This window comes from Myotis davidii, unplaced genomic scaffold (genome assembly GCF_000327345.1).
Source record: "Myotis davidii unplaced genomic scaffold, ASM32734v1 scaffold46, whole genome shotgun sequence".
NCBI lineage: Eukaryota > Metazoa > Chordata > Mammalia > Chiroptera > Vespertilionidae > Myotis > Myotis davidii.
Genome location: NW_006383006.1, coordinates 1,171,884 through 1,187,240, shown reverse-complemented (window position 1 = coordinate 1,187,240; position 15,357 = coordinate 1,171,884). Strand labels below are relative to the sequence as shown.

General features: G+C 38.6%; 1 protein-coding gene across 1 annotated transcript; it reads right to left on the bottom strand.

Moving 5' to 3' along the window:
- Nucleotides 1-1,103: 1,103 nt before the first annotated feature.
- On the bottom strand, nucleotides 1,104-15,147 carry GATM (glycine amidinotransferase). The gene is made up of 9 exons (XM_015557511.1): nucleotides 15,109-15,147; nucleotides 13,932-14,150; nucleotides 8,153-8,348; nucleotides 6,980-7,170; nucleotides 5,950-6,087; nucleotides 5,666-5,830; nucleotides 4,407-4,470; nucleotides 3,834-3,950; nucleotides 1,104-1,648 (listed from the first exon to the last, which is right to left on the bottom strand). The coding sequence occupies exons 1-9, from the start codon at nucleotides 15,145-15,147 to the stop codon at nucleotides 1,536-1,538; spliced, it is 1,242 nt and encodes a 413-aa protein (XP_015412997.1). The 3' UTR covers nucleotides 1,104-1,535.
- Between the last annotated feature and the right edge of the window lie 210 nt (nucleotides 15,148-15,357).

The following is a 15,357-nucleotide window of genomic DNA, read 5'->3' as shown; positions in this document are numbered from 1 at the left end:
GCACATACACATGCACACACACACATGCACACATGCGCGCGCATGCACACACACATGCACACACACATGCACGCACACGCACACACGCACACGCACGCACACACACTGGAGTTGTAGAAAATATGATAATTGATATAGCTGAAAGAGAGATTAGAATCAAAATTGTATGGAGTAGACCTGGTTGGTACATTTGTCTCTTTTTCTGCCTCAGTGAGAAAAGTGTCTTTTTGTAGAGGGTTGAGAAGTAAGCATTAGAAATTTAGCTAGTAAAGGCAAGGAGAAAAATAACTTTAACAAGAGAATGCAAATGCAAATACATTTGTACGGGATTGGAACAGAAAAGCTGAAGGAACTGACACATGATGGCTGACTCCCTTATATTCAGAAGACATTCAGATATTTTTGAATGAGTAAATTAATAAACAAAATTGGACTCTGCTAAACATTTCTGAATACAAGAATTAGGCTTAAATTTTTATCTACTTAGAGACGACTATATTGATTATATCAGAGCATGAGAATTCTGTCCCAAGAGTTACATCCTGTAATTCACTCAAAATAATTAGATTGACACCAAACTCTAATAAAATCCATTTTCTGTAACACAAAACTTTATTAGAATAAAAATACACATACAGTATTCAAAATATGATACTTCATATCTTGATACTTCATGATTACTTTATTAGAATAAAAATACACATACAGTATTCAAAATATGATACTTCATATTTTGATACTTCATGATTACTTCATATCACATGTAGGTTTTACCTCTGTTAGTTTTTAATGTCTTTAAAGTCTGCACTTTAAATAATTTGCACATCTGTAAACAAATCTTAGATTACCAAAAGGTGTATAATATCCATTCGATGCTGAATATCAAAATTTAGAGATGGGAACTGGTAGTTATATCCTATTGCACTAAATATTTCTATAAAATTATAATCAGAGAAGAAAAAGAGATGAAAATAAATCACTTGAAATGAGGTAAGTTGTATGGAAAGGTTTTTAGTAGCAAACATCACCACTGTTGAGATGAGAGTATTAAAAACATTCATGGAAAATTTACTTAAATGTGTGTATAGTCTAGGTTATTAATGTTTAACAAATAAAAATTACCAAAGTTCATTAGAAAAAGAGACAATTATCTGGTTCTACTTAAGATTTGTGAATATTCTAAATCTTTCATTAAGAAAAAAGAAGTGATACGATCATTCACAAGTGTAACAAAAAGTAAAAAAAAAAAGTGAAGATTAGGATTAACAGTTCAAGCTGCCTTTTGGAAAGAAAATTAAAAACAGAGGTAGATGGTTAAGTATTAGTGGCCAAGTTACTATATGCTTGAAGCCAAATAGCAAATAAACTTAGGAGCAGAAAGTAAGACATAGCATAAGTTATTTTCCTTGTAACAAAGAAAATGAAGGCCTAAGACCCCTGTTAAGGATATGATTGTTTAAAGCACTATAGTTCATGCACTTCTTAAAGCAGGAAAATGGACCTTGTCCCTACGCCACAAGCCCCATCGAGTGTGGTCAGTCAAAGTAGGACTGTAGGGTGCCTCGGCGCCGGACATCGCAGGTCCAGCAGTGGAAGCCTCCTCCCAGGGAATTGGCACTACGAATGTTAACCTTAACGGTACTGATACCTGCATTGAACGAGAGAGACGTGGCCGTTAGATGGATTCACATGCAGATTCTCCTATAGGAAGTGAGCCGAAAGAGGGCAGGAAGCCTGCAGTTCTGATCCTTCAGTCTACCCCAACCCAGGGGAGTCTTTCACTTTTATTTTCACCACTTATATTTTATCTGATCTGTTCCACTGCTTATATAAAACAGTCACCAAAAAGTCAGCAAAGATTCTGAACTCTATTTTGTGCCACTGACTATTCACAAGACAATAGGCAGGATGAGCAGACATGTCTAGCAAATGTTCAAAAACAAGCAAGCACTAACATTTCACGGCCTTCAGAATTATGCTGTAACTATTTTGCCAGACTGCTTCTAATTTTACCAGGTCAACTGAGTAGGAAAACTATAATTTACCCAACCTGAAAAGTTGACTTTACTTACATACAAGCAAAGTTTATCTGATATGACTGATTTTATACCAGGCCACCTTAAGGAAACATTGAAACAGAACTCATATTTTCATATCTGGTTGTATGGTCATACCGGAACCAAAGGTACTGAGACAATCAATTAGTTTAATCTGGCACTATTTGTATTGACAAGGCCACGATGTGCCAAATCAACCAGTAATATTTAGGAAGAATCTGTTGTGGTTGGCATAATGGGGTTTTAAAAAGAAAAATCTGTTCTCCTCCCTCAAGAACCCATTATTTTGAGGGGGGAAAATCAGCCACAGAGTCACTAAAGGTTCCATTGGTATGGTCAGGCAGGGGAAGGCAGCAGGAGCCATCGGAAAGACTTACCTGAGAAAGTGAGACTGAGCAGGGCTTTGAAGAGTAAGAGTAGGTAGGACAGAGGTAAGGAGTAGGCTTAGGATAAGGGGTGAGCTTTCAATACAAGCATATGTTTCCTGATAGATGTAGCTATCTTACTCAGATTTCTAGATCCATATTAATCCTGAACTGGAGAAAATTCAATTACTTGAAAAGGTTTGCTTAACAAGTCCCCTGTGTCTAAAAAGACTTTATTACAAAAAATATATATATATTGTAAATCAGATCTTTGGTACTTGATAATATTTTAAGTTGAGAAATACTAAAGTCTTAATGGATAAAGAAACTGAACCCAAGCAATTGGGTTACTTAATGAAAGCCGGGGTGGGAGATGCATAGCATTAGGGGTTAAATCATTAGATTGGGCTCAGTCTGACTCTGATAGACCAATTCTTTTTATACTGATATTAGAGGCCTGATGCATGAAATTCCTGCAAGGGTAGGACCTTCGTCCCCCGGCTGCCAGCAGGCACCCAGGACCAGGCTTTCCTCCAGCCGCCAGCAGGTACCCAGAACCTGGGCTTTCCTTGAAGCCCTGGCTTTGTCTGGAAGGTTGTCCAGAAGGACGCCTGGTTTAATTAGCATATTATACTTTTATTATTATAGATTACATTAAGGAGAGATGTGTTAAAAGGGTCAAACATTTTTTCAGGGTAGTGCACCTGAAATAAATCAAAACATGACTCAATGACAACAAGTGGACTACCTGGCTTTATTTAACACTCAAGATGTGTCAAGTATGTTAAGAGTGATCAACACACATACTTCTGTACTCTATATAACAGCTATATGAAAATCCCTTCTTTCAACACTTTCCTCCATAGTATTAGAATACCTGGTCCATATTTTGAATATTAGGATAAGCAAACTCCTACCTAAATAAAAATCAGTTTTACTTTTTAGTTCAAAGATGATTTACTGACATCCTTTACTTCATTTCATTACTTTGTTCACTGTACTTATCATACATATAAGTCACTTATGTGTCAGTACCCTTATGTCATTTATAATATGTAATGACATTAAATTATTTTAAAGTACCCTCAACAATTTCTTGTTTGGGGAAGGGCTGAATAATGTATATGCTCAACTACAAAGGGGCAGTTCTCCACACATGGGCCCCAGGAGGTTAGGTAAGTCATGGAAGATGGGTACACTTATTGCTAGAGGGGAGACTGAGGAGCCTGGGATGCATCTCCAACCTTTTGAGGTTATGTTGTTGAAAACAAAAATATTGTCCATCTACAAAATAACAACTTGGTACCTTGGAAAGGAATAGAAAAGGAATTAGATAAAGCATACATCAAACCTAGCTTGTCATTTCTTTAGTTCTTCATATATGACAACATGCTTCATATATTGTACATACCCAGCTTTTCAAACATCTTTTGAATTGGGACTTCATTGGCATCCACCATAACACGTTTTTCATCTAGCATTAAGACATTCATGGAAAGCCATTTGGATGACATCCAGAGTGGGTGATCTAAAAATAGCAACAACTTTTAAATTGTGTCTGTAATCATTTTTATTTAAATCAAGGATTTGAAAGTGAAGAGCATTAAAGTGACAGTTCAATTTTCAGAGTTCACTTTCCCTCCAAAATTTTTATCTTAAGGCAATTTATAAATGTTATAAATCAATTTATACTCATTACACATGTGGATTTCACTTTGTTTTATTTACGAAGTCATTTCTTGCTTTATGAGATGTTATTTTATACTGATTTCCCCCATCTTTTCACTTTCACTTTCTGTGGAAGGAGAGGGTAAACACACGTGCAGCTTTGTTTTAGTCTCCGTGGTTCTAAGCGCCAGTTCACTCCTTCCTGGGGAAATGTTTTCTCTGAATTTCTAAAAATGTGGGCTGCTATCTATAGGTGAAAGATTCTTGGTCACTGAAGTAATCATTTTAGTCTGTGAGTACATAAAAGTAAACATACCATCTGGAATGACTGGTATTGGAGGAGTAACTATGGTCCATCCTGCTTTCTTGAAAAGATCAATCTGCAAGACCAAAAAACAAAAACAAAGAGGCTTTCATCTATATATACTATTCTTATCATTCTTGGTCTCTAGTAGCCTTTGTGATTAATAATTATTTTTGAGAAGCTATCTTCTCAATTGTCAATATAAAGAAATTAAATTTTCAAGACTTTGATTTTCCCTGAATCCTAATTTAAATTATACATAAAATCTCCAGATTACCAGATTAAAGTTTAAAAATAACAGAAATGTTAAAGCTTTTAAAAATATTCTTGTGCTTTTCTCGGGTTCAGAAATTTTAAAATGCCAAAGACACTTTTTTGGAGAAATTCTCTTGAAAGAAAATGAAAATATTTTCTGTTTAGTTATAAGAAAACAAAAAATGTGACTGTCAATCCCATAGTCCGTCCACTTCATATTCCATCACTTTGTATCTATGACCATGGTATAAATACAAACGTTAGGGTTGTACTCCTTAAGAACCCTAATTATCCTTAGTGACCTATTGAGGGAAGATGCCCAGTGCCCGGGGGCAGTGGCACTGTCCCAGATATGCAGGGATCATCTTGTTTGCAATGCAGCTGCAATTGGAACCTTGTGATGTATAGTAGCCCCCCTTACCCATGGCTTTGCTTTCTGGGATTTCAGTTACCTGAGGTCAACTATGGTCTGAAAATATTAAATGGAAAATTCCAAGTACTTTGAGAAAGAGACCACATTCACATAACTTTTGTTACAGTATACTGTTATCATTGTTCTATTTTATTATTAGTTTTATTGTTGATTTCTTTCTGTGCCTATTATATAAATTAAACTACTATAGGCATATATGTATAGGGAAAATATAGTATATATATAGGGTTCAGTACTATCCATGGCTTTGGGCATCCACAGGGGGGTCTTGAAATGTATCCCTGTGGATGAAAGGGAGCTACTGTAATACTACTTTGTTTAAAAAAAAAACATACATATGTGCACAAGCTTGAGGCTCTCACAGCACAGCCAAAGTCTGATGACACTACACTGTATATGTCTGAGCGTTGGACATCTTGTAGTAAATATAACAAACAATCTAATTTCAATGATAACAATGTTGAATATTGCTGAATTTGTCATTTAAAACCATTAGGATTCATGGAAGTGCTTAAAATAAAAGTGGCAATGACTTCCATTGCTAGACTCTATTACTTTTCCAGAGTCCTAACAACTTCCTTACCTGGTGACACGGTCGGTCCGGGTTGGAAAGCACAAGACCAGGTCCAATGATATTGAAGGTGGCATCAATATGCATTGGATTAGGATCTTTAAAGGAGATGATATGCACTTTGTAGTGTGGAGCAAGATGCCTGCGCATCCATTCAATGCCCAGGTAGTTTGTAACCTGAAAACAAAAGGAAGACATAAATCAGGAAACTAAAAATAGGATGGAAATATTTGAATTTGGAAATGAAAAAATACAATAACAAAATGTGTGGAATTTCAGAGGCATCCTTTATCAACCTGGCTTCTCTGTGCAAAAATATCTCTTCCAGCTCGAATAAAGTCAGCAGCATCAAAGCATGGCTCAAATTCAGTCGTTACAAATTTTCCCTGAGCAGCCAACTTGTGTCTGTCTTCTACAGAATGGATGGGGTAATCCTAATTGGAACAAGAATGAACACACACAATGCATTGGTTCATGAGAAAACTATTTATAGGACATTTTTTATTAAGGAAATTCATTTATCACCATCATTTCCCAACATACTACTACCCTAAAACATGTAAGATATAGGCACATGCTAACCAAACCAAAAAAATAAAAAAATAACTAACAACAAAAAATGGCAAGACAGCATTTTCCTGATACTTAGAAGCAAGTGGCACAGAGGCAGTAATGTTTCTGAAAATATTCCGTGACCCATAATTGATTTATGTACCTACCTACAATATTGACTGTCAACAGGATGAAGTCATTCTGTTCTTTTAGAAAAGGAATTTGGTCCCGAGCCTAACTCCTGCCATAAAATGAGATGTCATGTTTCCCTGCCAAATTTGATTGGGCGTGGTAGAATGAATTTATTATTTATTTCTGTCTTTAAACGCCTGGAAGAAGTTTTTTTTTTTATTCTTTCTATAAATGATCAAATCGTACATTATATAATAAGGGGCATATACTCCCTTTTATGAGAATTTGGCCTGTAGACCAAATTCTTATTCTAGAACAGAATGGAGTGTAGTGACTTTTCTCTCTCCACCGATGACTCAGGCAAATTTTGCTGCTCCCTGTAATGGAATGATACTATTTCCTCATGGGGTGGTTGTGAAGTATAAAAAGGACTGAGGATGTAAATAACGTCCTTAGTTCAAGACCTGACACATAGTAAGCACCAAATAAGTATTAGCCATTACAACTATTATTATCACAATATCATTTACTCTTATTTTCATCATAAAATGCATAACAAATACAAGGTGTCAGAGAATCTCCTTCTCACTGTGGGTCCTTTAGAAAAGTTACTAATAAGCACACCTGTAATGTGGGACTTACCTGGTCATAAAGCTCATCAGCCATTGTGGGCTTAGGAGCTGCTGTCCACTTGGCGCCGCGGTGGAAGTAGTCTTTGATAATTGATCGGTATGCACGGTACTCAAAGAATCGAGCTCGCCATGCCATGGGAGCCTCAATAATCTCATTGCCCACAACCATCAAGATGTCCCGAGGCATCGCACCATATAAACCTATCGGACCGAAAGTTCCACAATAGCCTTAGGAATGCTAATTGCCAAGACAGAGAAGTCTATATAATATGATCCCATTTTTCGGTAAAAAAAAAAATTTACAGAAAATCTGTATGTGTGAATGCATATAATTATGTGCAAAAGAAAAAAATATGGAATGATAGATACTAGATCAGCTGTGGGCAAACTACGGCCCGCGGGCCGGATCCGGCCCGTTTGAAATGAATAAAACTAAAAAAAAAAAAGAGACCGTACCCTTTTATGTAACGATGTTTACTTTGAATTTATATTAGTTCACACAAACACTCCATCCATGCTTTTGTTCCGGCCCTCCAGTCCAGTTTAAGAACCCATTGTGGCCCTTGAGTCAAAAAGTTTGCCCACCCCTGTACTAGACTGATCACTAACATGAATTCTGTGTGAGGATCCTGAAGCCAAACCAAAACAAAGAAAAAAGTGAAGCAGTAAGATTCTTGTTCAAAATGGTCTTGAACCCCAAGTTTCCACCTTTTGAAAGCTTTTTTCTTGCTACACAGAAACAGAATTCTTCCGGGAATATCAGTATGATAAGATAAAAGTTGGGACAGGATAGCTTCTAGAACTGTGAACTAGACTGAACTCGGGCACAAGAACAATCTTGTAGTGGTGTCAATTAAAAAAGGGGGGGGGGTGTTTCTGTTCCTCTCTTAACTTTGGTTCTTGAGGAAAATTAAATAGAATCCACTCTTCTTATGTAAGAAAATTATCATAGAGTTGAGAAAAGTGGATTCTTTCAAGGAGATCCCAGATTTACAATGAATTTTGAATGTATACATCTTAATCATATCAAAAAGAACCAAACTGTTCCTAAGTAATCCTTACAGTTTTGAAGAATTATTAAAACAAAGGAACCTCTGAGAAGTGATCAGAGTTTTCTCCTTACACATTAAGAAAGAAATTAAAAATTAAGACACTAGCAATTTAGGGATCTAACATCACTTACCCGTAGACTCGAAATCAGGAGTTTTATACTTTAAGGACCAGTCAATGGGGTCAGGCCTCCTCACTGTCACTCCTTCCATTTTTAAAATATTGCACATTTCTTCAATTTCAGCAACAGCCTTTTTCAAATGATCTTTGGGAAAATAATGGCCTCCATGCTTCTGGTAAAATGGCCAGTACTTTTCATATGTGTTGGCCTAGAAGCAGAAGAAAGTGAAATACAGAAGAAAAATATGAGTAACGATAGATTTGTAGGTGGTGAACCATAATTTGTATAGTATAACAGAATTGAGACTTAAGAACACATCTCATCCAGTGTTGGACCCCAGCACGGACACAGTGCTTCTCTGGGAAGACATTCAATATTTGTTGAATGAAGAAGTCTAAATCCCCTTGATGTTTAAAAGACAACTGAATAGGAGACAATTGAATGCTTTTAAAAAGGCCCAATCAATTTGCTAAAAATTCTGTTAAATTAGGGTAGATACAATAGTAAAATATTTTCAAAAGTATAAAAATCTAGAGGATTCTTCATTGAGATTGTTTTGCATGTGGCTAAGCTTTCAGTTAATTTAAAGAAATACATTGAGAAATATAGGTGATGCATATGAATGTAACCTATCAAAATAGATGAAGCAGAATTCTAATCAGAAGATCCAAAGATAAGATAAAGCCAGTATTTTAAAAAAATGTCCATATATCATTGAATAAGTGACCAATTACCAGTCCTGATCATGTGAGTAAAGAAGGTTGCCATCACAGATCAGACAATTTCAGATAGTGGTAAGTGCTTTCAAGAAGGGAAAACTGAGTAAGGAAATATAGTTTGTCTAAGTGTCTAACTCTTTAATGTCAAAGACGGTGTCTTTTCCAGATTTTTGGCTACACTCCCATCTTTACCTCAGCCTAACAAATATCAAACATATGGAAGCAGACCTGCCTCCTCTTAGTTCAGTATCTAGGTTCACATCAGTTAGGCTGGAGCAGAACCTGCTGGAGAAGGGTTAGGAATCTAACTAACAGGTCTTTAGCAAACATGAAGAATGTCAGTAAGCTTTAAAACAGGGATTGGCAAACTAAAGTCCATGGGTTAAATCTGCCCCCTGCCTGTTTCTGTACATAACGTGTTATGGGAACGTACACACATTCCTGTACACAGTGTCTGTGGTTGTTTTGCACTACAGTGGCAGAGCTGAGAGTGGGTACTTGCGTAACAGAGACCTATGGTCTGCAAAGGCTGAAATATTTATTTGGTCCTACGTAGAAAAGTTTACCAACCCCTGTCTAAAGTATTAATTGCTTTACTTTTGAAGATCTATAGGTACACAATAGACTCAATATCTAGCCCCAGAAAAATGTTATCAGTATTAAAAATTTGAGTACTTCTTTTTTCATTAAAAAATTTTTTTAAGTATATTTCATTGATTTTTTACAGAGAGGGAGGAAGAGGGATAGAAAGTTAGAAACATTGATCAGCTGCCTCCTGCAACCCCCCCACTGGGGATATGCCCGCAACCAAGGTACATGCCCTTGACCAGAATCGAACCTGGGACCCTTCAGTCCGCAGGCTGATGCTCTATCCACTGAGCCAAACCAGTTAGGGCTTCATTAAAATTTTTTAATGTTGACACTATTGCAGATGCACCTCATTCCCTGCGCCTCCCCACCCCCCCGCCGCCATAGCCCACTTTCACCTACTCCCTCTTCCCCCTTCTTTGGTCTTCACCACACTATTGTCCCTGTTCATGGTGTAAGCATGTTTTTTAGCTAATCCTTTCACCTTCTTTATCCAGTTACCCCTACCCCCTCCCTCCTGGCACCCGCCAGTCTGTTCCATGTATCTATGTATTTTTTAGGATCAATCCACTCCTTTAAAAAACAAAACAAAAGCACTCCACTGTTGTCTACGCCTAGGAAGTCCTGCGGCAGCAACCAGAAGGAGAGGATAATAATGACTCTTTATATTCCTCTCAGACACATTCTGGTACTCCATCCATTCACCACTTCTTCCTTCTCATGCCAGGCACATCTCTTATAATCCACTTGGGCACAAGAAGCCTTTGAAAATTTAACACTGGGTCATGGCAGGTGCACAGCCATGTTGTCTTGCCAGGCACATTCCAACGTAGCCTATGTGACTATTTGTGCAGATCAAAGCTTGCCTAAACAAATATAAAGTAAACTTCTCCGGGAGAAACAAATTATTTGAACAAGTGTGACTTGTATAGCTCATACTCTGGCTAAGGTTGGATAAAGTCCAAATGATCAGGGTACATTGTATTTTCCAGGAGATGGTTGGAAACCATTTACACTTCCTTTATAACCCTGCTAAATGAGTTATCAATCATTTACCAAGTGTCTGCAAGATAAAAAAAACACACACTAAAACACTGTTTTTAATAATGTTGTGGAGATGTGGCTGTATTCCTAGAAACTTTATAGTTTTTCAGAGCCTAAAATCTTTCAGCAGGGATTGCCAAATCGATTTTAAATACAGTCTTTGGAAGGCTAGGAAACCTCAATAGAAATTTCTTATTTATCCAGCTACAAACATATTACATTAACTTTTATAGATTTTATACTTCATAAAAGGTCTTTTATCAAAGGCTTTATAAAAAATAAAAGCAAAACAAAAAGCACATATTTGATGGAAAGTATTAATTATATTTTGCAGAATTAAAAAGCCATATAGGTTTTAAAAATTGTGTTTTCTGACAACATAAAGTTTAGCTAGCACTTACATCTTCCCACATATTTTATGCTGTAATTGCATATAAATAATTTACTACCTTGTTTTATCTTTCATTGTTCCCACAACTGATTAATACATCGGTATCATTTTCCTCCAACTAGAAGATGGTAAGGCCTTGCCCCCAGGGATCATGCATGTCTTAGATTTGCTTTCTGCTCCCTCAATACCTAGTTTTTAGTATGTGGCATAAAGCAGAAATATCCAGACAAATAAATGAAATCAATTCTGCTAATGCTACTAATATCTACAACTATTATACCTCCAGTGTACTTTCATAATGTAATTAGCAAACTGGATCCATACAACTACAATGAGTTATGGTTTTGTCCTTTAAAGTACTTAACATGTAACCTTTTACCTTCATATTTAATTGTGTTAGGTAGATATCAAACTTCTTAATACCTTGATTTTACAGAGGCCCAGAAATTTGTGGAATTTTGCACAAGGTAAAACCACTGATTAACTGAGACTAGTTATCAATCTTTATCAAATACCTAATTCAATCCCAGTCTCCTGATTTCAGCCTGGTTCACTTCCCACATCCCATGAAATTACAAAGTCCAAAGTTATAAGTCAAGGAACATAAAACTAAAAATAATGTCTGAGAATTCTGATTACATAATATCACATAGTATGAAAGTCAATAATTTTAAAGACAAGTAGAAGGATAGGGGGGAAAAGGGAGACATATGTAATACTCTTTGTAATACTTCAAGAAATAAAAGTTATTTTAAAAAAAAGAAGGATAAACTATTGCCTGAAATTGAAATTTAACTTCACCTAATTAAAATGATTAGGGCCCTAACTGGTTTGGCTCGGTGGATAGAGAGTTGGCCTGCGAACTGAAGGGTCTCAGGTTCAATTCCAGTCAAGGGCATGTATCTTGGTTGCGGGCACATCCCCAGTAGGGGGTGTGCAGGAGGCAGCTGACCAACGTTTCTAACTCTCTATCCCTCTCCCTTCCTTTCTGTAGAAAATCAATAAAATATATTTAAAAATAAAAATAAAATGATTAGGGGATGGGACATCTTTGCAAGAAAGGATTTTAAAAAGATCATGCCTTTTAAAACATGTGACCCTTGTTGGTAGGAGCATCGTTCTATACATGGAAAGGCCAAGGGTTCAATTCCTGGTCAGGGCACATGCTTTGGTTTCTGGTTCAATCCCCTGGCCCAGGTCCGGGCACATGCTGGAGGCAACCAATCAATATTTCTCTGTCACATTGATGGTTCTCTTTCTTTCCCTCCCTTCCCTTCTCTCTAAAATTCATTGGAAACTGTCCTCAGGTGAGGATAAAAAATATTAAGACATGTTGATGACAGAAATTAATCTGTTCTTCAAAATCAGAACCAAAGATAAGTTTCAGAACAATTAGAAGTTTGTTACTTTTCTTACTCTGTCTTCAAGGTCTAACTCAAGAATCATTTTCTTCTAGAAGACTTTCCAACTATTCTGCACCTGATCATTGCTTTTTCCTTAGCTCTCCTGTAACTTCAGTTCAACTGTCTTCTCAGTTGGTTGGCATAAGATACTTAGTATTAGTCTTCGTTTCTATATGGACATAATATCTCTTCAAATACTAAGCTATTTTCTGCTCATAGCTCTGGAGCCCTGGTACAATGTAGGCAACATTTCTGATGATGATGACAAGGATGTAAAAGAACTTATTTCCTCAATCCACATTACAAATACAAATGTCAACATTCAGGAGGAATTTAAGTACATTAAAGATGTATTTGTAACACATGATTAATGGAAGGGTAGGCTGTGTCTACAATATTGATGGCACTCCCTCAGCTATGGGACCCTTATGCAGTATACAACCTGAACACCAAACCACGGAGGCCCTGGCCATAGGATAGTACAGACGAAGAACACTAGGAGTTTTTAAAAAGAGAGATATTACTCGTTACAGGGAAATCGTGTAAGGCTTGGTGGCAGGTGCCATGGGAGCTAGTCATGGTAAGAGGGGTGCTGGAAGAAGGGTGGAAGAGACTTAGGTGTGAGAAACGGCATGAGGCTTGTTTGGGGACTAGTGAGTAGTCTGGTTTGGCTGCGTATATGGTTATCTTTTAAAGTCTGTTGAAAACCAGGGTGGAATATTACAGGTGAGAGAGATCCAGTAGGAATGCACATCTGCTAACCTGCCATACTAACACACCCCTAAGATGAGTCAGTGAGTGAAATGGGGAGTCCTGGAAGTGCAGACAAGAGCCAAATTGTGAAGGATTTTGAATACCACGAGGACTTCATCCCAAGCAAAGAGGTAGAAAATACAGCAGTGATGAGTAACATGATTGAATTTTGGTTTTTAAAAAGTCACTCTGCTAGAAGCTGGAAGGTCGTTGGGAGAGAAGAGTGAAGAGGGGAGACCAGTAAGGAGTGACCTGCCATAGTCCAGGCAGTAGATGACAACCTGACCAAAGGCACCGGCAGAGGATTGGAGGCAAAGTTCACTTTGACAAAAGGCTAGTTAGATCTTGGAGAATGAACGTGGAGGATGTGACTGAAATAGGAACCAAAGATGATTCCTTGGTGTTTCAGCTTGGGCAAATAGGAACGCCAAAAACTGAAAGGAAAAAGTGAAGAAGCATCCCGCTTAGCAGAGTATCCGGCAGTTGAATTCAAGATGTTTGAGGTCCTGTGGCAACAACCAGTAAGGAGTGAGTGGAACATGCTGATCTGGACAGAGTTCAGGAGAGAAATCGGGGCCCGAGTGGAGGTAGGATCTGAAGTTGTGAGAACAGCTAAGAGAAGAGGACCAGCCCCAGCACTACAGCCAGGGAAAGAAGACGTGAGGAACAGTTTAAGAACTAACGTCCCCAGAAAGGAATCTCCCAGAATCCACAGAATTCTGTGTGAATAGTGTCAAGTACTGCAGAGATGCCAGTTAAGAGAACTCAAAATCAACCCTGGATTTGGGACTCTGGAGTAAGTAAAGAGAAAGCAATTAGAGGAGTGCGGGAGCGAAGCCAGACTGCAGAAGGTGAGTGCCCCCACTTCAGACATGTGAACACCCTTGCTGTACCTTCACCTCCACGGTGAATGGTGGAACGCAGGCGTTTTCTGCTCTGCCCACTATCACTTCCTCCAAGGGGTCCCATTCGTTGTAAGAAGAAACCGGGCAGTCCTTGGGCAGAGGATCAGTGGCTTTGTCCTCAGCTGCACAGGAATTCCTGGAGGAAGCCGTAGCTGCCTGGGTGCTCTGGAAAGTTCGCTGCACCCATCCCGTTAAGGTTCTTCCAACCTTCCAAGAACAAAGAAGAGATTATTGTTTGTCAGGTACAGTACTTGGGGCGAGGGGAAGTAGAAGTGGGATGAAAACCCAGAGTAACATAGTGAGACATTTAGAATCCTTTTAGAGAGTGTAAACCAAGATGTTAGTTTATAGGTAGGTACTGGTGTTAGGTGAGTTTTACCTTCCTATTTATTTATACATTATCTTCTTATCTATTATGTTAAACACCTCAGAAGATGTTGTCCCCAACGATCATAGGCCCCATTTATATCTCAGAATGGTTTTCTGCCGTCGAGCTTTAATTAAACTAAGCAACTGACCTGCAGATGATGGGTCACCCTCTTCCCAGAAAACCACAGAAAGCTGCTCTGAGTCTCCCTGCCAAGACCAGCTGGGGAGGGAGTCGCCCTTCCTCTTCAGTATTAAAGATTACCAATATTAGACGTTTTTTCCCCAAAGTGAAAATATATAGAGGGCTTTACCTTTTAAAATAATCAGTTTCAAACCAAAATTTTTTCATTGCTGACACACATTTCACATTCTTTGGCACTTCAATTTTGAGAATAACTAAGTGCCACCTACTCCATTTTACAGATGGCCCATGGCCAAGATAAGGATTCACCTAGGCACAAATTTAAACAGCTAGAAAGGAGATCTAAGCACTTGGTGGGTGGGGGGGGAGCCTTTTGAAAATGCAGGGCCTTTAAGAATCAAGAGCAGGGAGAGTCCCTCACCACATGGCAAACCCCAAGTCCCCAAATCTCTATCCTGCCTGCTTAAGGGGTGGGGACCAAAGCAAGGAGAGTGACAGCTGTTCTAGAACCAGTTGCTGGGGCTGGGGGTGGGGGTGGGGATGGCCAAACTGCCTCGATAGTCCCGGCTTTACATGCTGGGAGAGGCTGTAAGCGCGCGCTCACACACCAGGGAAGTGGAGGGCGGGGACCGGGCAGCAACTCTGGGTACAGACCAAACCCGCTCCAACTTCTCCTCGCGACTCAGCATCCATGTTAACTTAGAGTGGGCCTGCCCGCTCCCTCTCCGTCCTAAATCCCCGTCCACCCCACACGCATGCCCAACTCTATGCCCACAGAAGGCACTGAACTCCAGTAACAGCACCTTTTTACTAAAAGGTGCTCTTGTCACCCCCGTCCCCTCCGGGCCACAAGCTCCGTGGAGCGAAAGAGATGCGGCTGAGGAGGGCGGCGTCCCCTGCGCC